This window comes from Lepus europaeus, chromosome 3 (assembly GCF_033115175.1).
Source record: "Lepus europaeus isolate LE1 chromosome 3, mLepTim1.pri, whole genome shotgun sequence".
NCBI classification, from domain to species: Eukaryota; Metazoa; Chordata; class Mammalia; order Lagomorpha; family Leporidae; genus Lepus; species Lepus europaeus.
In genome coordinates this window covers 41,322,272-41,344,139 of record NC_084829.1, presented here as the reverse complement: position 1 = coordinate 41,344,139, position 21,868 = coordinate 41,322,272, and the positions used below count along the sequence as shown (strand labels likewise).

The window sequence follows — 21,868 nt, the reverse complement described above, 5'->3', positions numbered from 1 at the left end:
CCGGACGCGCCAGACCGTGCACTTCCAAAACTGCCTGGAGCATCGTACTACGCAGGCGCTAAGTCGAGCCTTGGCCCGCTGCCCACCCCCTTCCTAGCGGCCCTTGGGACACACCCCTGGAGCTAACGCGCAAGCGCCGCTCTCCGAGCTCGCGGTCTGCAGTCTCGTTACGCATGCCCGGGCAGCGGCGGGCGACCGCGGCATTTACCGCCGGAAGTCCCGCGGCCATCACCACAGAGCTCGCGCTCGGCTGGCGGGCTAGAGGGGCTCGTTTCCGCCCGCCACTGGGCGGGAGCGGCCATCTTAGTGGCGCGCAATTGAGGACTGTGGCGGGATTGGCTCCGCGTCTGGGCTCGCCTGCTGCTCCCCACCTACCAGGGTCGGATCCGGAGCCCTTCCCCCGGGGCGGGCACCTCCCCGCGGCGGACTCCTTTGCAGGTGAAGGGTGGCTCCGGTTCGTGGAGGCCCTGAGCGGGACCTCCCTCGGGACCCCCAGGACTGGTCCTCCGCCCTCGCTGGCCCGCCCTGGGGTAGGAGACGATGGGAGGCTTCCCTGGGCCTCTTTCCTATCATCCCGGAGGAAGGGGTGAAGCCGCCTTCCCCGCCTCCCGCGTGCGCTCGGCACGCCCCTGCCCCGCACTCCCTCCGATGGCGGTCTCACGGACAGTGGCCAAGCCCCTCGTGGTTTGTCCTAAGCCAGGCGCTCGTCCCGGGGAGCGCGGGAGCCGCCCTGGGCTCGTCCCTGCCCCGGAGCACTTGGCACCCTCCTTCCCGGAGGCCGCACCGACTCGCCGTCGGCGGCCAGCGCTGGAGGGGGAGAAAGGCAGGTGCGTGGGACCAGGGCAGTCAGCGTAACTATTGCGGCCGCCTGAGCGTTTTTACTTTCCCTTCTCATAGCTGCAGAAACACTTGCATTCTGGAAATAGCGACCCAGTATCATGGCCAGCAGCCTTAATGAAGACCCAGAAGGAAGCAGAGTGCGTAACAACTATTAACTTATTGGTGAAGTGAAATGCAGGATAATTGAGGTCAAATGCAGAAACACATTTTAATTAAACCCATAATTGAATTGTTCCTTTCTCTCTAGCTGATTTACTTAAGAGAGGCTAATAGAATCCGAGGGGGGACCATCCATCACTTTTCCTTTCACACGGTTCTTATTGGGTGTAGTTAACTCCCTACGTGCCGAGAATTTGCGAATCAAACCACAGTAAGGTCGGGGCGAGGTAGTTGGGGGGCCACAGAAGACAGGAAATTAGATGGTATTTTTCCCTATGTGATGAACCATTTTCTTTCCCTTTGCACATTTTAGATCACTTACGTGAAAGGAGACCTTTTTGCATGCCCCAAAACAGACTCGCTAGCCCACTGCATCAGTGAGGATTGCCGCATGGGCGCTGGGATAGCCGTGCTCTTCAAGAAGAAGTTCGGAGGGGTGCAGGAACTGTTAAATCAGCGTGAGTTTGCAAACCTGTCTGCCTGCCCCGGTGAAAGCATCTCTGCATCTCCTGTTAACGCTTTAATAATTAAGCTGCGCGTGCAAAGAGGAGGGTCCTAAGGCCTGACAGCTCTTAGCGCTTTGGAGTCAGTGTTTCCCCCACAAGAATGGCCACTCCTTGAGGTTCTTAGCCCACCAAACCTGAATTCTTGTGTTCTTAATCGCTTCCATCACCGTCATAAAACTTTCTTGGTGATACTGCTCCCTTCTCTGCAGCCTTGTAATGCCTCGGAGTCCACAGTATCAGCTGGGCATTCAGGGTCCTCTGCTTGACAGAACTGTACTTATCAAAACATGTGGACCTCTGCTCTTCCTTCCACAGCCCTCCTGCCACTCTTCCAGTGCCTTTAAACCAGAGATGAGGAGGAGTGGCATGCTGGAGCTCCTGAAACAGTTTTTCAGGCTGCGTCCCAAGTCTGCCAGGGACTCTGATGCCAGACTTTGTATTGTAGTTCTTTGTAAAGGTGATGCCTAGTCTGGACTGAAAATTTAAGATTTTTTTTAATATGTTCCTTATCATGTTTAGCACATGATACATGTTTAGCACTTAGTACATAGAGAGATGGTTATTGAATGAATGCACATTTGGCAAGTAAAAACGATGCAGTTTTTCTAAAAGAATTTCAAGACAATATAGAAGTTCTTCAGCTGCATAAGCATTCATATAGATGGAACTAAAATTTTGGTGCAAAAAACCTTTGAAGTCTGCATTAGTGGGTACTTTTCAAAAGTTAATGGAGGATGCATCTCATGAAAGAACTATGCGTGGGCTTCAAGGTTTTTTTTTTGCATTATGGTAAACTTTTTAATTCAGTTTCCACAAACTTTGAAGTGACCTCCTATTTGAAATGAGGAACAAGAGAAGAGCTGGAGTGTGGGAAGACATCACTGTGAGAAAGCCGCAGTTAAGGAATATAGCATTTGGGAAAAGTGACAGGGAGCAGAAAGTCTGTAGGAGACACATTTCTTCACCACTGAAAATGGCTCCTAGTTCTCGGGTGAAAGATCTGGAAGCATTTTTAAAAATCTAAGAATGCAGGTTGGTGTTGTGGTTTTCTTCTCCACTATTAAATCGCTGTTTTTCGTAGAGAAGAAATCTGGAGAAGTGGCCGTTCTGAAGAGAGATGGGCGCTACATATATTATTTGGTAAGAGGGGCCCAGCGAGCAGAGGGGCTGCACTGCACTCCAGTTGACCACCTTGCTCTGTTCTGGACAGTGCAGGCTGTCAAAAAGCTTGTCCTGTCATGACCGCTCCCGCCCAGTGGTGGCGGTGTGGAGCACTGGATTAGAAAAGAGTTCGTGGCTGGGTGCCACTTCCCTGCCATCAGCATGGCCCGTCCCCCTGAGGTTTCCAGAACCTGGGGTGCCCCCCCATACTTTCTTCCAGTCCTAGTGAGATAGAAACAGTAATGTCTCATAAGCCGATTCCCCAAAGGGGCTTTCCTTTTATTCTCTCCTGTCAAACCCTGTGCTAGGTAGTGCCCAGCTCCTCTCCTGCCAGGTCCCTGGGTTGGTCTGCGGCTTCCTTAGCGATGGTAGCACCCACTCACTGTAAGCCTGACCTGCACTGCACACTGAGTGGGGAGGTGTCCCCTGAACTCTGCCCTTGGCTCCTGTGACTTCAGGGTTTTCCCTTCGGAGCACTGCTAGTTTCTGTTCCTTTCTAGGGAAACTAAAAGCAAGCGAGCAAGCATGGTTTCTAAGTAACGAGAGCCCGTTAGCGGGATTTTCAGGTAGTGTGGGTTCTTCCTTATTGCAGATACTCAGCTTATCTTTTGGATGTGGCACAAAGACTTTCTCCTGCAGTGTTTAACAGCAGTTGACAATAGGGACAACCTGTCAATCTCCTGGGTTTCCTGGGAAGAAGGAAGATTTCCACAGGCGGAGTCTGGGTGTCTCAGTCTGTACTTGGTAGATTTTCCTGAGAGTCTGCTCTAATAGTGTGGAAGGGATGGTGTGACTTTTGTCTTCCCTGCTGTAGATTAATTATCCCATAAAAAAAACAAAAACACTCTTAATTATCAGGGTGTGGGCAGATGGAATGATTTGTTATTGGCTATCATTTTGGGCTAACGAAAGTTTGAATCTTTTCTTTGTGTTCAGATTACAAAGAAAAGGGCTTCTCACAAGCCAACTTACGAAAACCTACAGAAGAGTCTAGAGGCCATGAAGTCCCACTGTCTCAGGAATGGTGTCACTGACCTCTCCATGCCCAGGTAAGGAATTCTAGGGTCCTAAGTGAAGATTTGGTTGGTTGGCGGGATTTACTGTCTTACCCAAAGACAGCTTTTAAAAATCTTAACTCAAAATATATATTTCAAGGTGAACAAATTTAAAAGCTGGGGCCAGCACTGTGACATGGAAGGTTAAGCCTCTGCCTGCAGTGCTGGCATGCCATATGGGTGCCGATTCAAGTGTAGGCTGCTCCACTTCTGATCCAGCTTCCTGCTAATGAGCCTAGGAAAAGCAGTGGAAGATGGCTCCAGTGCTTGTGTGCCTGCACCCACATGGGCGAACCAGAAGGAGCTCTTGGCTTCAGCCTGGCGCAGCTGTATCCATTGTAGCCGTTTGAGGGGTGAACCAGCAGATGGACAGTCTCTGCTTCTCTCTCTTTGCCTTTCAAATGAATATTTAAAAAAAATTTTTTTAAACCTTTGTAAAAGCACCAATGAGTGAGTTGTTTGATTTAATGTGAAGGCATAGGCATTTTCTAGCTTTAGTTGATTATATATTTATCTACTTATATATATAATATATATAAATATATATATATGTATATACTGTAATTAACTTCAGACACCTGCCTCAGCCTACTTACTGAGGAGGAACCATTACCGTTTGGTCACATGTGTTGAATTCCCAGCATTCTCTGCTTGAAGCTTGGCCTCTGTTCCTGAAGCAACATAAGCTGAAGAACCAAAGCTGGGCAGTGGCCACTTGTCTTTCCACCTTGTTGTTTCTGTGACAGGAAGGTTGTAACTCACTGCCACCTTGACCGCATGCCTGTTCGTGGTCAGCTTGGGTGGTAGCCAGGAGATCTGTTCTTGATGCAACTTCTTAGAGCTGCTATTGGAAATTGAAGGGAATAAAACTGGGGAGCCATTAGCCCCTTTGCTTCCTTTTTAGGAAGTAGGCCTCACCTCTTATCTGCTGTCACCTTAGTAGTTTTTAGTCAGGACTGACCATGCATACAGATTATATTATGACTTATGTTACCAGAAACATTTTTTAACTCAACACTTCAGGGACTTGATTACCACATTATGATATGAAATTAGTAGGTTTTTTTGGGGGGCGGGGGGGGGGGGTTGTCTCATTTTTCCCTAGGGATGTTGAAGATCAATAAACAGAAAGGAGAGAGGTGTCAGGTGGTCGAATTTTATGGCTGATTGAGGTTTCTTGCCAGAGTGCTGCAAAGATGTTACTCCTGGATTGCAACCAGCCTGGTATTTCCAAGTACCACCTTGCCCACTTTCTTGCATAGATCTTGTCGCTTGTCCTTTTTTTTTTTTTTATTTTAAGATTTATTTGTTTATTAGAGTTACAGAGAGGGAGAGACAGAGATAGAGATTGTCTATCTGCTGATTCAATCCCCAGATGACCGCAACAGCCAGGGCTGGGCCAGACCAAAGGGTGCAGGGGCCCAAACACTAGGGCCATCTGCTGCTGCTTTCCCAAGTGCAGTAGCAGGGAGTTGGATGGAAAGTGGAGTAGCCGGGACTTGCACCCTTATGGGATGCAGGCGCTGTAGGCTGTGGTTTTACCCGCTCTGCCACAACACTGGCCCCTCTTTCTATCTTGTTTTATTTATTTATTTATTTATTTATTTGAAAGGCAGTGTTATGGAGAAGCAGAGAGAGAGGTCTTCCACCTGCTGGTTCACTCCCCAAATGGTCGCAATGGCCGGAGCTAGGCCGATCCGAAGCAAGGAGCCTGTAGAGCAGCCAGGCCTATGTGGGATGCCAGCACTACAGGCGGTGGCTTTACCTGCTGTGCCACAGTGCCGGCTCCTCTATCTTTCTTAACATTTCATTATTATAAGTTCATTTTTAAAACACCAACCTCTTCCTGTCCACTTCAGCCAGTCTGCCTCAGTGGATGTGGAGGGATGTTGGGGCCGTTGTGTCGTGGCAGAGCTACGTGGTTCCAAATGTGGTATGAATAATTGGAAACTTGCTAGGGAAAGGGAATCAACAAGCTGTTGCATGCTGGACTGTCTAGGAAGGGTCTCTGGAGACTCAACAAGAATCAGCTTCCAGACCCCCGCTGGAGCTGCCTGCAGGTGAGACCAGATGACTTTATGCGCGGTTGGATGCAGCTTAAAGGTCGAGGGAGAGAGCACTTTCCCAGATTCCTTCATCCCAGTCAACAGAGGTGTTTTGTCTTTTGCAGGATTGGATGCGGTCTTGATCGTCTGCAGTGGGAAAATGTATCTGCGATAATTGAGGAGGTGTTTGAGGCTACAGATATCAAAATTACCGTGTACACCCTCTGAACAGATGCGCATTTTGGGTGTGTCTCTGACCCCCTGTGTCATCCCTGCTGGGCCATAGGACTGGCAAACTGACCTTAAAACGGGCAGAGAGAAACTTCGTGTGGTTTGTCACAGGCCAGACTTGGGTTGTTGTACTCCAGTTCTTGGACTGTGGGACTCTGGAAGAGGGGTTTTGTGGGCGAGGTGGCCATGTTTTTCACAGGGTCTTAAGGAGTAGGTGGCCTGGTGCTCGACTGGGAAGCCAGTTCCGACCTGTCTTTTGCAGTATGCTATGTGGGTTGTTTGGCTGGCCACTAGGTGCCAGCATTGATTCTGCTTCTCAGCTTTTTGAGAGAAATTTCAGGCAGGATGGATGTTTGCATTGGTTTGATACCTTTTGTCTTGTGCACTGAATTTGGTATTATCCGAAAGTCATCACATTCATCCTAGGAGAGAAATGCAGGTTTTGTTTCTAGTTACAAAATTGAGTTCTATATTGCTAACAAATTTATGGTGACAAAAACAAAAAATAAATCTTGGGGTTCACTGAAGCTCTGTGCTCATGTCTGTGTTGTTCTGGACTTGAGTAACAGGATTCAGCTGTAACTTAATTTTGAGGTATCATGGTGGTCGGTGGGAAGAGTACAAGGTGAGAAATATGAACGGATAAGAACCACACATCAGCGTAGCCAAGAGGCAGGTTTTCTGGGTGTCCTCATAATGAGCTTTTCCTCTTCTGCCCCATTGTTTCTGTGATTGAACTTGTCTGAATTTAATCGTGAAACAGAAGAAATGGTACACGGTACGTGTCTGGCAGTGCTTAGCCTGGAGAAGTGACTCAGCCACTCTGTGGTTCTCAACAAATAATTCAAAAAAAATTAAGGCCACTTTTTCTTAAAAATTTCTAATTTGGCGGCAGGGTTAGGTAGTCAGGTTTCTCTGTTTTTAACTGCCTCAGAAGATCTTGATAGACAGCCCGTTGATCTCAAGAACACTGAATAAATACTCGTTGACCATTTTTCTGAAGCCCAGAGGACAGGTGCTTTTGTTCTCATGGGGGTCTAAAGTTGATGAAGTCAGCCAGTGGTTCAGGCCCAGAACTGCTGCCCGGCTAGGCCTCCCCCACCCCCTTCCTGGAGTGGTGTTAAAGCCGCTGCCAGACTGCCTATTGATTTTCTCCCTGGGGCCTGTTCCGGGTCCCTCACGGGACTTGCTGCACTCCCAGTGTAAAAGAACAGCAGGCTTTAGAGGGGACTTACTGGACAGCAGGAAGGCACTGGTTAAATCTAATCTTTGTACTTTAGACTTGTATTCTTAGCACATTTCAGCCTGATAGAAGGCAGCAGTTTCAAATGCATTCCACTCTGGTATCTGTGTGGAACAGACACGTTCTGTGTGTTGGAATAGGAGCAGTGCAGGGGCAAGTTCATTATCAGACTTTTTATCTGTCCTCACAAACTTGAAAAGAGGAAGAGAATGTCTAAACACAAAATTTAAAAAGTGGGGTGATAAATGGACACTTAAAGAAGTATTTTGTTTAATTCTATGCAAATAAATCTCAACACTTGGGTCAAAACATTGGTTTCCTAGACTTCCTTTACTCTTCAAAAAGATTATGGCGGCCAGCGCCGCGACTCAATAGGCTAATCCTCCGCCTGCAGCGCCGGCACACTGGGTTCTAGTCCTGGTTGGGGTGTCGGATTCTATCCCGGTTGCCCCCCTTCCAGGCCAGCTCTCTGCTGTGGCCCGGGAGTGCAGTGGAGGATGGCCCAAGTCCTTGGGCCCTGCACCCACATGGGAGACCAGGAGAAGCTCCTGGCTTTGGATCAGTGTGGTGCGCCGGCCGTGGTGGCCATTGGAAGGTGAACCAACGGCAAAGGAAGACTTTTCTGTCTCTCTCTCTCACTGTCCACTTTGCCTCTCAAAAAAAAAAAAAAAAAATTATGGCTAGTTTTTTTCATGGAATCTGAGCCTTGATCTTGTAACAGTACCTCGTCTCATTGAAGTCGGCTGTAAGTGGAATTCTGGATGTGATTAAGTGCTGTGTCATTTGCAGGTAGTCTGGGGTCAGATTCTGGTGACTTACTCACACTTGACGCCTGGAGAAAGGAGGCATGGCCTGATAATCAGAACCAACATATTATTCCTGGAAACTTAGAGCTTGGCAACCCCCCAGAAATTCACATGTGAATTTTGCTTCCATATAGGACTCAAAACAAATGTTTTAAGAAATGAGAGTTTTGACATCCTGCTGTCGGGTCAGGTACCTCATACTGAATACTTTCCCACGTTGTATCTGAACATGGAACCCCACCTACTTTTCACCCTCTCCTCTTTAATCATTGCTAATTACTTATTAATTGGCAACGGTATGTGAGTACCTCGTAACAGATTTCTCATGCTTTTTGTTCCACCCTCTGCCATACTCTATCTTCAGAGAAGGGAAAAGGCCCTCACTGACAATCTCATAAGAATATTTTAATATCAAGGCCGCCGTAGGAAGTGTTCACGGGCAATCTCATTAGTATCATATGTTGTCCAGACAGATCCTGGTTTAACCTTCCCTCCCGCTTCGTGAGACCTCAGCCGGTTCACAGCCTAGGGTAGCCCTAAGCCCGGGGCTTGCTTACTGTTCCTGATAACTTCCAGATGTCCCGAGTGCCTTAAAAAACCCAGCCACAGAAAACCACACCGTTTCTTTTATTAATACTGCTGATTTTCTTTCTTAAAAAAACAACCCAGCTTAACATAAAATGAATTTCTGGACATGTCAAGACTGAGGCTGGCTGCCTTGAGTGCCCCCTTTTGGAGCATCCTTAGGCCTTCAGCCCCACAGACACCTGGTGCCTGCAACTGGTTGCCTCTCTCCCATCTTCCTCTTTCCTAACAGCAGCTTTAAAGAGAGAGAGGCACAGCCTAAGTGAATTACACTGTGAGAAGTATATTTTGAGTCTTCTGAGGGCCTTGTCCAGTAGAATCGATTGGCATCGTGTGTCCAGCTCCAAGACAGACATGTTCGGGATGGCCATACGTGTCACTGCTGTGGCAGCAGGCAGACCTTGGTTAGAAGACAGAAAACAGCATGTTACTGGAAGCCCTGCCAGCCAAGGTTTCTGTGTGCATTCCACAAGTCTCCATCCTGTAGTCTAAAACAGCTTCAGGCTTACTAGGATGGATTTATTTCATTCATGTTTTACTGTGGTTCACATAAAAAAAGAACTCAGAAAAGATCTGCCATAACTCTCAAGTTACGTATGTGATTAAATGCTATTCTGTCATTCATTTAAAAACTTTTTCATTAAGAGCTAGCATCTTGACATATTAGATAAGGCCGCTGCCTGTGATGCTCCAGCTCCAATCCAGCTCCCTGCTGACAGACGTGGGAAAAGCAGAGGAGGATGGCCCAAATGTTTGGGCCCCTGCCACATACACGGGAGCCCCAGGTGATGTCCCGGGCTCCTGGCTTCTGCCGGAGTTAGAAGCAGAGACAGATCTTCCATCTGCTAGTGCATCCCCCAAATGCCTGCCACAGCCAGGACTGGGCCATGGTGCCATCGGGAGCTGAAGACTCCATCCGAATCTCCCACGTGGGTGGCAGGCCAAGTTCTTGAGCCATCACTGCTGTCCCCGAGGTGTGCATTAGCGGGAAGCTGGATGGAAGTGGGGTAGCCGCGTCTCCAACCAGGCACTCCGATAGGGGGTGTGAACGTCCCATGCAGTGACTCCAGCCAGTGAGCCACGTGCCCACCCTTGTCCTTTTAAAAACAAAAGATAGAAAAGATAACAAGGCAGGTCTTATTTAACAAATGCTTACTCCTTGGGATCATTTTAATTAAGGTTATTCTTTTGGGCTTTTAGAGTACAAATATTTCATGCCATTTTTAAAAACAGTTAAACCTTTGCCTTAAGGAGCATGAGCAGCTCAAATAGAGGATAGGGGAGTATGGTAATGCTAGTCAGATAATAGTTACTTGTGTATGCTAATGGAGCCTATGGTGTGTGAAGTGTCCAGTAATAGTCTACTTAACAGTAGTACAACTTAGGAGCAGGTGCTTAGTAGTTAAGAGGCCCACATCCCACATGGGGATACCTGGGTTCAAATCCTGGCTCGGGTTCCTGACTGCAGCCTCCTGCCAGTGCAGAACCTGGGAAGCAGCTCTGATGGCTCAAGTAATTGGATCCTTGCCATCCGCGTGGGAGACCTGGATTGGGTTCCTGGCTCCTGGTTCTGGCTACAGCTCTTGTTAGCATTTAGGGAGTGAACCAGTGGATGGGAGCTAGCCCTCAAGCACTTCCATGTGTGTGTGTGTCTCTGTCTCTATCTCTGTCTATCTCACAAATAGAGGGGAGAAAACAAAACAAAAACCCTGAGAAACGGCCATTTCCCTCAAGCTGATTTATTTTGCTTCTGTTTAGTATAAGATAGAACCCTCAATTATCTCAAATTAGAATATCTTTTCAATCCTTCTTGAAATGCTTTATTTTGATGAAAAGTTCCTGGAAGACATTTCTGGGAACCTACTAGTTAGGTAGCTGGAATAAGTTGCCCGTGAAAGGTGTTTAAGAAAAAAGTGTATTGGAGTTTTAAACTTCAGCTACCAGTTATCCTTCTGTAGAATCTAATTACAGTGCTAGTACAAGAAAGATCTTCATTATCAGAGGTCAGCCTGGAAGATAACGTTTTTACTGCTGCTGAACACTGCTGAGAATGTTGTGGTCTGGTTCAGCAGAGCAGTGCATGGCATTGCCCTACCACGGTCTCACTGAATTCAAGGGCTGGGCCCTGCTTTTTGGAAGAAATGGCTGAAAGTGGTGTCTCCACGGGTCATCAGACGCTCAGCTCTAGGATGCGTGGGCGCCCCATGAGCGTGGCTATGGGCTGCCAACTGGGAGCTCCGGAGCACTGATCCCCAACTGAGTCTGTGAGAGACGCTAGGAATCCACGGACGTCTTCATGGAAGCATGTTGGTCTATTAACGTGTGCGCTGCTCCAGAATTCAGCATGTCTCCGGAGGCTGTAGACCGGTGACTTGCAGCCTCATGAAGAGGCTCAGTCTCAGCATTTCTGTGGGAGCAAAGGCGATCAGGCCAAATGCAAAAGAAGACAGTAAAAGTTTTTTACCCTGAGCCGGCGCCGCGGCTCACTAGGCTAATCCTCCACCTTGCGGCGCCGGCACACCGGGTTCTAGTCCTGGTCGGGGCATTGGATTCTGTCCCGGTCACCCCTCTTCCAGGCCAGCTCTCTGCTGTGGCCAGGGAGTGCAGTGGAGGATGGCCCAAGTGCTTGGGCCCTGCACCCCATGGGAGACCAGGAGAAGCACCTGGCTCCTGCCATCAGATCAGTGCCGTGCACCAGCCGCAGCGCGCCTACCGCGGCGGCCATTGGAGGGTGAACCAACGGCAAAGGAAGACCTTTCTCTCTCTCACTGTCCACTCTGCCTGTCAAAAAAAAAAAAAAAAAAAGTTTTTTACCCTCTTTCCTGAGGGTAAGTGGCCTTTTTCTCTAAGAGTCTAATTTACCCTCAGCAAGAAGCCAAATTGGCCTTAATTGTGTCCTAATTATTTGCTTAAATAGCTAATCTTTACTTCCTGTCCTCTCACTTCTCTTCAGGAGGCTACCTCTGAGAAGCCATGCCATTTACAACATCTTTTAACCCCTTAGAGCTCCCTGCACACACCAGCCCATGGCTCTTCAATCCCCATTCCTGTGGTCAGCATTTCTCATGAGTTCAAATGCATTGAACATTCACCCAGCAGTTACTGATCTCCCACAAAGCATGAAAGCACATCTGGCCCCCCAAAAAAGTTGAATACAGATCTACTTGGGAAATCTAAACTGAACTAAAAATGAAAAAAACCGCCCCCGAGGAAGGAGAGACCTGCCTCAGAGAAAAATGGGAAGGGAGGATTGCAAACGGGGCTGGGGCAGGGCAACTGGAAGGCGTCCAGTTAGTATGGCCGAGTACACAGTGGCAGGCTGGGGGGATTTACATCCGTCCTCTGCCCTGCTCAGGAGCAGGTCCTTGCACCACGTGAATCTTCGTAAGGACGACCCTGCTGTCTTAGCTGAGCTCTTTCTTATCACATGTTGGGTTTTCCAAGTTGTGGGAAGATTAGTTTGATATTGAAAGGAAGGAGGGAATGAGTTTGGGGACAGAGACCTGGAAGAAAGAAAGGCAGGCCAGGTGGTCTAAGATGCTCTTACACACCAGCCAGAGGCAGAAAAAAAGGCAGTCCTCCCCTGGGCAAATGACAGGCTGCTCCTTCTGCCGTGTACCCACGTTCCCAGTTAATAAAGTGACAGCGCCGCGGCGCTGGGAGGACTCACGTGAGGCCGAGCCCTGCCGCCTACTTGAGGATGTCGGCTAGCTTCTCCTCGTAGTAGAGGAAGTTCTCCTGAATGTCCTCCCAGGGCTCAAAGGCCTTGGCTTCTCCCTCTTCCTGCTCCACAAAGTTCTGCCAGACGTACTCGAAGTCCTGCGGCTTCATGATGCGCAGCCTGCAGCCAGCCTCCCTCAGCTTCTTCAGCGCAGCCTGGATCTCAGGCTCTTCCCACATGAAGAGCCGCCCCACCAGGATGAGCAGGCGCAGGTTCTTGGTCTTGCCCAGGGTTCTGATGATGCGGTCGGCGCAGGCCGCACAGGGGCTGGACGACACGTACCAGGTGACGTTGTACCGCAGGGCCGGGTCGAAGGCCGGCAGGATGGTGTTGAAGAAGGCTTCTTCGGCGTGGGCGGCCGCGTGCTCATCTTCCAGGTAGCCCCGGGTTGCTTGAACTTGGCCTCCCTTGCCCTGCACCTCGACCACGTAGCAGAGGAAGGTCTTGTTCCGTCCGGAACTGTACTCCACATTCCGGAACTGGAACTTGAAGAAGTTGACAGGCAGCCGCTCCCTGTAGTTCAGGGGGACAAAGGGACAGGGAAGGAGAGGAAAATATTGAGTTGTTTGTAGGGCTGGCCCCGAGAAGGTAGCTCTCCAAGGCACGTTCACTCTGCTAATGGCAGTTGACAGAAAGGCGTGACAAAATCCACAAGGGCTTCTCTGGAGGAGAGAAGAGGGGAATTCGGGTGGAGATGTGCATTCTGATCACCCCAGCAGGAAGGGAACCCAAACACAGTCTCCACCACCATTTCCCAAATACTACACCCTGACTGATCTAAATCAGTGACCCTTTGACCTCGCTGGCTATACCTTAGAATCACCTAGAAGACTAAAAATGTCGATGTTTGGGTCCCACACCACGTGAATTAGTCAGACTATCTGGTGAGGGGGCCTGATTTTTTTTTTTAAAGATTTATTTATTTATTTATTTGAAAGGCGGAGTTACAAAGAGGCAGAGAGAGAGAGAGAGAGGTCTTCCATCCACTGGCTGCGCCGATCCGAAGCCAGGAGCCAGGAGCTTCTTCCGGGTACCTCACACGGGTGCAGGAGCCCAAGAACTTGGACCATCTTCTGCTGCTTTCCAAGGCCATAGCAGAGAGCTGGATCAAAAGTGGAGCAGCCAGGACTCCCAGTGCCCATGTGGGATGCCAGCACTGCAGGTAGTGGATTTACCCACTACGTCGCAGCACCAGCCCCATGGCGGGGGCGGGGGGGGGGGGCCAGTATTTTTTTTAAAGCTCTCTAGATGATTCTAATACGTGGCCTGGTTTGAAAAGCACAGCGATTTTACAACGTAGCACGCTTTTGAAATTTTTCACGAGGGAGTAAGACAAAGATTTCACAGGAATTTCATGCTTTCATTTCTGCTCCTTGCTGTGACTCTTGTAAATTGCGTCCCAGGCACAGAACAGCCTTAGCATACCCTCTTTGTGATGATTTCTCAAGTGAGTGTTTTCCTGCAGGTGAGGGATTGTCACGTGATAAATGCCTGAGAGTTTCCACCTGTGAGGCCAAACCACCAGAGAGCATTTGGAATCATTAAGCTTGTGTGTTGTGCTGGGTTGCTTTGACATTTTGTAAGGTTGACCTCTGCCCTCCCCCCATGCTTATAATCCAGCAGCTAGATTCTAACTGGACCGAGATGTCAATAAAACATCTGAGGCTAGTGCTGTGGCTCACTTGGCTAATCCTCCGCCTGCTGCGCCGGCACCCCGGGTTCTAGTTCTGGTTGGGGCACCGGGTACTAGTCCCAGTTGCTCCTCTTCCATTTCAGCTCTCTGCTGTGGCCCAGGAGGGCAGCGGGGAATGGCCCAAGTGCTTGGGTCTCTGCACCCGCATGGGAGACCAGGAGGAAGCACCCAGCTCCTGGCTTCAGATCGGCGCAGCGCCGGCCATAGTGGCCATTTAGGGGGTGAACCAACGGAAGGAAGACCTTTCTCTCTGTCTCTTTCTCACTATTACTCTACCTATCAAATTAAAAAAATTTTTTTTTTAAATAAAACATCTGAGAACAGAGAATGGTAAGGAGTAGAACAGTCAAGTAGAGGGACGAAGAATCCAGAGAGTTTAGCCATGATTTGGGAGACGGATAACTGTTACAGGTTCTTGCTTGGAAGGAATGCGTACAAGTGATGTCCGCGGGAGATTACCGTGGTGGCCACAGGCAGATGGAGCGAAGCTGGGGAAAAGCCTGGAATTCACAAGGCCCCTGAGATGTCTTGCAATGCCAGGCCTCTGGGAGAATAGTGTAGGTGTCTAGTAGCCTTAGGGGAGGAGAGGATGGTTAGAAAATGAAAGCAGCCAGGCTTTGTGGAAAGTTCGGTAGTGGAAACAAGGAGAGAAGGAGGAAGAGCAAGGGAGGACGGCGTCAGAGTTGAAGGTTTTTTATTATTATTTCCAGGTGCACGTGTGTGTATTTCTAAAATAGGAAGATGCATGCAGGTTTGAAGGCCAAGGAAAATGAAACTTTAAGAAGAGAGATTGAAATGTCAGGGAGAGAGGCGGGCATGGGTGCCGGCTGCAGAGGCCGATTGCCTGCTTTTTGAAAAAGCAACCTCCTGGCTGCTGGGGAAGACAACCTGTGGCCCCATTAGTTCCACTGCCGCCGTCTCCACCTGTTCTTTCTGTAGAGAGGTGACCAGACGCCCTGGGCTGCAGGGGAATCCCTGATGTCTCAAGGCCTTGGCTGTTTAGGGGTAAGCCGCGGATGCCAGAGGGCTGAGAGCACTTGAGTGATTGCCCCGCAGGATTCCGCCCCTCCCCCCTTCTTCATCGAATACTCTCCTCCCAAGTTTCCGTGGCTCTGTCAAGTTAAGTCACCGCGGTGGAGATGGATGTGTTTGAAGACCCGGCCCCAGGATTCCTTCAGGTGCTATACTTAGCTCTCTAAGCCCCTCTGTGCCTCCCTGGAGGTGTTTATTATTTACTTAGCATTTTACAAGAGTGGATCGCTGATATTTCCCCTCTCATCTTTCCATCCCTGCTGGAAATTCGCTTGAACTTCCAGACCACTCTGCACCCTGCCAGTTGCTAATTGATCCTTTCACTCACTGGACTGGCTTTCTGCTTCCCAGAAACACTAAGTTTACCCTCCATGCCCAAACCCTTCTGGCTCTGCAAGGCCTTTTTTGTCTGATCACTGCCCTCCCGACATCCAGTCCAGAACCACCAGTATGATGTCAGATAGAACCCTTGGAAGTATAAGGCGGCGGGGGGGGGGGGGGGGGGGGCTTAAACACTCATAGACAAATGAGCATTATGGAAAAAATAGGCATGGATCTCAAAAGCTTTGCACCAAAATAAACTTGTCTCTTAATTTTGTTAAGTTGTCTTGGAATTCCAGTGACTTTCTGGAGTACTCTGGTGCTCACGGCTACTTGGCTGGCTCAGGGGCTTCAGCAGTAGCCGCCCATGTGGCCACTCGAATCTCCCAGAACCCTTTACAGCACTGCTCCAGCTTCACCAACCACGACCGGGCCGAAAGTTTGAACTTGGCCCCGCGTGCAGTCACAGGCTGGCTGGAGGGTTGTGAGACACTGCTTCTCCCAGTGCCTCGGAAGGGCTGACCTCTTCCCTCCCTTACCCTCGGCAGGAGGACAGGACCCACAGAAACCTGAAACCCAAGGGAGAGGAAGAAAGGTCACCTCCCTATAAATACCCACGACCACTCCCTCGGGCCAGCAGCCCAGAGTGTACTGTGTCCCTCGGCGGGGCCTCCCGGGCTTGGGGCCCCAGGCCAAAGGAAGACAGGGATGGCCTTTGGGCAGGCTTGCCTCTGGGCTTACTCAGAGACACAGGTTCTCGGCTTTCTCCAGCGGCTTGCTGCTCTCAGAACGAGCAGAAAGGTGAAATGAAGCACTTTGGGTTCCCACAAATGAAATCCGCTGGGCCATGGAGTGGAACCAAGGGCGCAGGCATGGCAGGGGCCTGCGATTTCTCCAGGGAGTCAGACAGCTGGGCCATCAGGGGATTTGGGAGAATCACAAAATGAGACAAATTAAGCCTGCTGGCGGAGGGAAGTGGATAGAGACGCTAATTGCTGAGTCGCAACATTATTTTTTCTAGTAACAGGATGTGCCTAAGTACCATATTTACTTATAGCTCTTTGCTCCCAAGCGCAGCAGATATTTCACTCCTAAAGTGCTATAGGCTGTGTGTGTGTGTGTGTGTGTGTGTTGGAGTGATGGCCGGGAGAGATGCTATGCTGGTATTGGATCCTCCTGCGCATCTGTGATCTCTTACTGCATAGGAACCAACAGCGTGACTTGTGTTCCCTCCCCCAGCCTCTCTTAGCACCACTCCCCCCTGCTTTCTGCCAACAAGGCCATTCTTGCTTCATCCGCTCAGACCCAGGCTGCTGTGGCGAGGAAACCTAGCACGCCAGTGTCTGGAAGAAATGGGAGTTTGAGCTCCTTGCCGGAGGGGAAGAGATGTGAGTGAGTGCCATGCACCTTTCTCTCAGGCACCCATTTAAGCAGTTTCAATTTCTCAAGCCTAAAAAAGCTGTCCTGGGAAAAGGAGCAACCTGGAGGGCAGGAGAAGCTGGCCCGAAATTAGACGCCGAAGTTCCCAAACAAGCCCTGGTGTAGAAAATCTACTCCCAGGCACTGGGTTCAGCCCTCCCTAACTGGGACTGTCTGTGACCTGCTTGTTTGGGGTGGAGCAAATGCCCACCGCAGATGGGAGTGGTCAGGGAGAGGAGCTCCAAGCAGGAGCAGAGAGTTCTAGCAGCCTGCCCTTCTACGGCAGGGCCCACTGGACTTCGGCCCAGGGCAAGCCTAGAGCCCTCCGCTTTCCTTGGGAGGCACCTCCTTAGGTGCAGCTTTGCCCTCCCACACAGCCTCCCCGCAGGACAGGGAGGCAGTCAGTGGACTGGCTTCTCTTCTTTATGACACACTTCTCAGCATGCGCCAGCGGCTGGGCAGGCGCGCGAGGGTGGGGAGGGGGGTTGACTCCTGGGATTAACAGTGGTGTTGAGGACCCCTCACTCCTTGCCTCTCCTTTCCTCTGGACCCTGCCCCTTCTCTCTGGGCTGTTCCTGCAGCCAGAGTAAACTAGCAGTAGCTCACGAAGTGACTGAGAGGAGAATCACCCCATCTGGCATTCAGCTCTGTTCCATAATAATCCTTCTGATGTAGCAGTTTGCCCTATCTGCAAAAACGCACACAACCAGAGGCAAAGACAAACGCACAACAGGCGTGCTGCTAGGCAAGGCCATGGTCACTCTGCCTCGGGATGGAGACTTGCAAAGGTGGTGGTGGGGGGCAACTAGCTCCTGTGCCCCAGAGCTCCCCGGAAGCTTGCAGCAGCCCTCAGAGGCAGGCAAGAGCCAGGAGAATTCTCCTCTGAGATCACCAGATCATCATATGTCCATCCCATGTCCCGAGCCTCTCCCCCAGCCCATCCCCTATCCTAACGTCTGGCGGACAGCCAACGCACAGTGGGCCCTCATTCAGGAGCGGAGTCCCTGCTAGGGGTCAGGTGATGGAGTTACGGCAGCAAGAAAGACAAAGTCTCTGTCCGGATGGAGTTAAGTATACAAGCAGTCTTCAGGAAACTAGGGACACGGATTATGGAAAGACTGTGCAAGGATTTCCTTTGCACCCAAATCAACTTATCTTAGTTCCACTTTCCCACGAACTTTTTTTTTTTTTTTTAATTTTTGAAAAGGCAGAGTGGACAGTGAGGGAGAGACAGAGAGAAAGGTCTTCCTTTGCTGTTGGTTCACCCTCCAATGGCTGCTGCAGCCGGTGCACTGCGCTGATCCAAAGGCAGGAGCCAGGTGCTTCTCCTGCTCCTGGTCTCCCATGGGGTGCAGGGCCCAAGCACTTGGGCCATCCTCCACTGCACTCCCTGGCCACAGCAGAGAGCTGGCCTGGAAGAGGGGCAACCGGGACAGAATCCGGCGCCCCGACCGGGACTAGAACCCCGTGTGCCGGCGCCGCAAGGTGGAGGATTAGCCTGTTGAGCCACGGCGCCGGCTCCCACAAACTTTTGGAAATGCCCTCACACTAACAGGGCATACAGGCAGTAAATGAACAGTTCCTCCCCCAAAATATTTGCGAATAAAGAAGGGATGCTCGCTGGTGTTTTAGATACACTGGTGACTGCAGCCCAACTGTTCTCATACTCCTTCCACTAACTTCGGCCGAGTTACTCAATCTTCCAAAGTCTGGCTTCCTCCTCTGAGAGCACGGCGAGCCCCGCATCTCGGATTTTGGACAACGGCAGGCATTCGGCAAATTAAAGCTGGCTTCGATGGATGGCTGGGGCCCTCCCCAAGTCCCAGCCCGTCCCCTTCTCCACTCTTCCCTCACCCTCAGAGCTTCCTCTCCTGCAGTGCTGTGCCGCTAAGCATTTAGCACCTAGCTCTCTGGCAGAAAGGAGGACATAAACAGATGATCCCCGATTTCTCCCGTCTGCCGATTTCTGAGATTGCAGGCCCCCAGGGTGAAAGTACGGGGCGGAGTCTGGATGGGAGGCACAGAACGGGGGCGGGGGCTCGAGCCATCCCGATTCGCAGCACTCCCCACACTGTCACTTGCTGCGTTACTTCTCCCCCAAGGGCCCTGTTCACCCAGGGCCGCAGCAAGTGGTTCTCCTGTTCCTACCAGGCGTACCCTGCTCACTTCAGACCGTTTCCTGAAACCCCACCTGCCCTTCTGACAGTGTCGGCCCCAGGTATCAGGAGGCTGTGGATCTACTACTCCCTGCAGGAGTCCAGGCTCCGAGAGGAGCTGCTTTGCTGACCCCTTTGTTTCTAGGGCGCCTGGAGGGGCGAGTGTTCCCTCCCGCTGTGCCCGCTGGAAGCCACAGCCACACCTCCAGGCTATTTTAAGCCGTCTATTTACCCAGAGGGGCCCAGGAGAGGGATGTCCACAGCTGTCACTTGTGACCAGGAAAGCCTCAGCGCTCCTCCTCTCACCTGAATTCCCAGAGTGCTCAGAGAGCCACCCCATGGTGCCACGCTTTCTCAGCCGCAGGTCACAGCAGAGCCCCTGCCCCTGGGGACGCGGTGGCTGGAGAGGAGGGTGGCTGGAGAGGAGGGGAGCTCTGTCTGGGAAACCTGGGGCCCCCGAAGGAGTAGGAGAGCAGTGGGAAGGCCCTGTGGCTGAGAGGGCACCTGCCACGCACTAGTTCCCTGGCGGTCTGGGACGTGTCACTCAGTCTCAGTGTCTCCCTCTGTACAGGGGCAGCGGGATCTCTCTGTCTCCAAGCACTGAGCTGGGAGTTGAATGAGCGCACGCACAAGAAAACATGCTGTATTGATAAAGCCCCAGGACCCGCGGCCCTGAGAGCCCAAAGCTTGTTCAGTTGAGTAAGTCCAGTCTCATGCTCCTTCTGGGCCACCCCGCCTCTTGCAGAGTGGCTTGCAAGCATGGGTATGCACCAGGGGCAGCGTGGACCAGCACGCCTAGGTGTCTATAAAAGGATCTCCTCCCAGAAGACAGCCCGTGGCGCTGAGGCCTCTCCTGGCCTGGTGGCCCCAGGCTTTCCCTGTGTCTGTATTCACCTGTGCCCAGCTGCTCCCTTAATCCCAAGATTCGGATGAGGCTAGTTGGGTGAGCACAGGCAGAGAGAACGTCACTCTGCTCAGGTTCTCTTAGAAATCAGAAAATACCTGAGCTGGGCAGGATCTGGGGAGAAACTAGCACAGCCTCCTCCCGTTCGGAAACCATACAAACAGAGGCCGAGACTGGGAAAACACTCACCCAGCTTCAAACAACAAGTTCTGCTGGTTTTAATGGTGGGTCCGTGTTGCCTCCCAGGCTTCCCTCCCAGAGTGCCATCCCACCGTCCCTCCCCTACGCCCCAACTTCTCTGCCCATGGGCATTGCTGGAGACCCCGGGGAAGGAAACCTCAATCACAGGAGGAAATGCAGCCCCGCCATTCTTTCTTAGCCTTGGCTTGTGAATTTCCCAGGGTCTCCCCCTGCAGGCTTGGACAGCAGGCAGGGGAGGAAGCCTACTCAGTTTTGTTCCCAGAGACTGAGGGACCCTGTGCACGACCCCTCTCTGGAGCCTCTCCACCCTGTCTTTGCTTGGGGCCCTGGCTCCTGCACACGGGAGCCGGGGGTGTTGGATCAGCACCTCTGTGTGTAAGCGCCTGGCTTGCATGACCTGCGCGTCCCTGTCTGTGCTTCCTTAGGGCTGGGTGTGGACGGCTCCTGGGGAGACTCCGCAGAGACTCAATAAGCAAAGCCTACTTCTCACCCAGCCTTGGGCGAGGAGGGCTCTGACTTTCCTGTCCTAGGATCTTCTTCCGAGAGGAGCCCCAAGGAAAGTGCGAGACACACACAGATAGAAGGGACATCCCGCCAGAGGCACAGAGAAGCTGGGGGAGGGGGCATGGTACTTTGGGACCCTATTGAAATGTGCCAGTCTCACCCTCATCCTCACCAAACTCCCTAAGGCTACCCCTCCAGTGTCCCCAAACCAGGGCTCCTGCGGGGTGGCTGCATTCGCTGGGCCCTGGTCACCAACGTGCTCCTATGACTTCCCTGAATCTTGGCTTCCCCAAGAAGCCGAGAGAGAGAGAGAGAGAGAGAGAGAGAGACAGAGAGAGAGAGAGACAGAGAGAGAGAGAGAGAGAGAGAAACTTGCCGCTGGGTCCCCTTCAGCCCCTGCCCTGCACACAGGTGGCGGCTCCCTGCAGCAGTGTTAGGCCCCGAGCCTGGGCCTCTCCCAGGGAGGAGGGCCGTGGCCCACATGCCAGTCTTACCCTGTGACAATCTCAAAGGGTGGCAGCTCGATCAGCTCTTTCAGCTTCTCAGGGTCGTCTAGGTTGTCCAGATCCTCGCCCCCCTCCCCATTCTGGGAGGCAGGCGCGGCGGCCGCAGCGGCTTCTTCTTTCTGGGCCATTGGAGGGGTTGTGGCTTGGGAGTCACCGAGACCGGAGATCTGGCGGCAGAGGCCCAAGCAGCTGTCAGCAGCTAAGCCTGGCTGAGGAGGACGGGAAGAAGCTTCCTGCTCGGGGCCCCTGGGCTACAGGCTTTATAACCAAGGCCTCCTGCCCCTCCCCCAGGCCCTTTCTCTCTGTCTTTTTTTAATTGAGTGACGGGCGGGTGCCGGGGTGGGGGAATGGAAAGTCTGGCCCTCAGGAGCCCCTATTTATCAGTGGGCAAAGACAGGAAGCTGGCAGGTGCGCACGGCTGGGCCTGGCGTCTCTTCCTCCCTCCTCACCGTATAGTCTTCCCTTTGTTGCCCACTCAACTTTTCCAACTCCCAAAGGGAGCCTGTGGAGAGGGTTCCAGGGCAGGCGTCCTGCGATTTAAGAGAGAGGCCATCCCAGAATTCTCAAGAGGAGGAGTCGTGTTAAAAGGGGGCAACTGCAAAGAGCCCCAGGTAGTTTCCACTGCGGGGGAAGCTTGGGTTCAGCAAAGGAGGGTCCTGGGTGGGGGTACACCCTGAGAGTTGGGAAGAAGGTGTGAGCTGGGAGCCAGAGGGAGCGGGAGCTGATTGGCCTGTTGGGAACCCTGGCTACAGTGTCAGATCGGCCAGGAGCCTCGGCTGC

At 51.6% G+C, this 21,868-nt stretch overlaps 2 protein-coding genes across 4 annotated transcripts; one reads left to right on the top strand and one right to left on the bottom strand.

Annotated features, from left to right (window-relative positions):
* Positions 1-214: 214 nt before the first annotated feature.
* Positions 215-7,573, top strand: OARD1 (O-acyl-ADP-ribose deacylase 1). Of its 3 annotated transcripts, none has more exons than XM_062186065.1 (6): positions 215-438; positions 898-977; positions 1,313-1,457; positions 2,587-2,645; positions 3,603-3,715; positions 5,892-7,573. In XM_062186065.1, the coding sequence occupies exons 2-6, from the start codon at positions 939-941 to the stop codon at positions 5,992-5,994; spliced, it is 459 nt and encodes a 152-aa protein (XP_062042049.1). In that variant the 5' UTR covers positions 215-438; positions 898-938; the 3' UTR covers positions 5,995-7,573. The 3 variants fall into 3 exon arrangements, with proteins under 3 accessions (XP_062042049.1, XP_062042051.1, XP_062042050.1); XM_062186066.1 differs by lacking the exon at positions 215-438 and adding an exon at positions 445-530; XM_062186067.1 differs by lacking the exon at positions 898-977 and having other exon boundaries at positions 217-438.
* Positions 7,574-8,894: 1,321 nt separating this feature from the next.
* On the bottom strand, positions 8,895-21,303 carry APOBEC2 (apolipoprotein B mRNA editing enzyme catalytic subunit 2). The gene is made up of 3 exons (XM_062187484.1): positions 21,077-21,303; positions 12,302-12,865; positions 8,895-9,031 (listed from the first exon to the last, which is right to left on the bottom strand). Exons 1-2 carry the CDS (start codon positions 21,214-21,216, stop codon positions 12,322-12,324), a joined length of 684 nt encoding a protein of 227 aa, XP_062043468.1. The 5' UTR covers positions 21,217-21,303; the 3' UTR covers positions 8,895-9,031; positions 12,302-12,321.
* Positions 21,304-21,868: the final 565 nt, after the last annotated feature.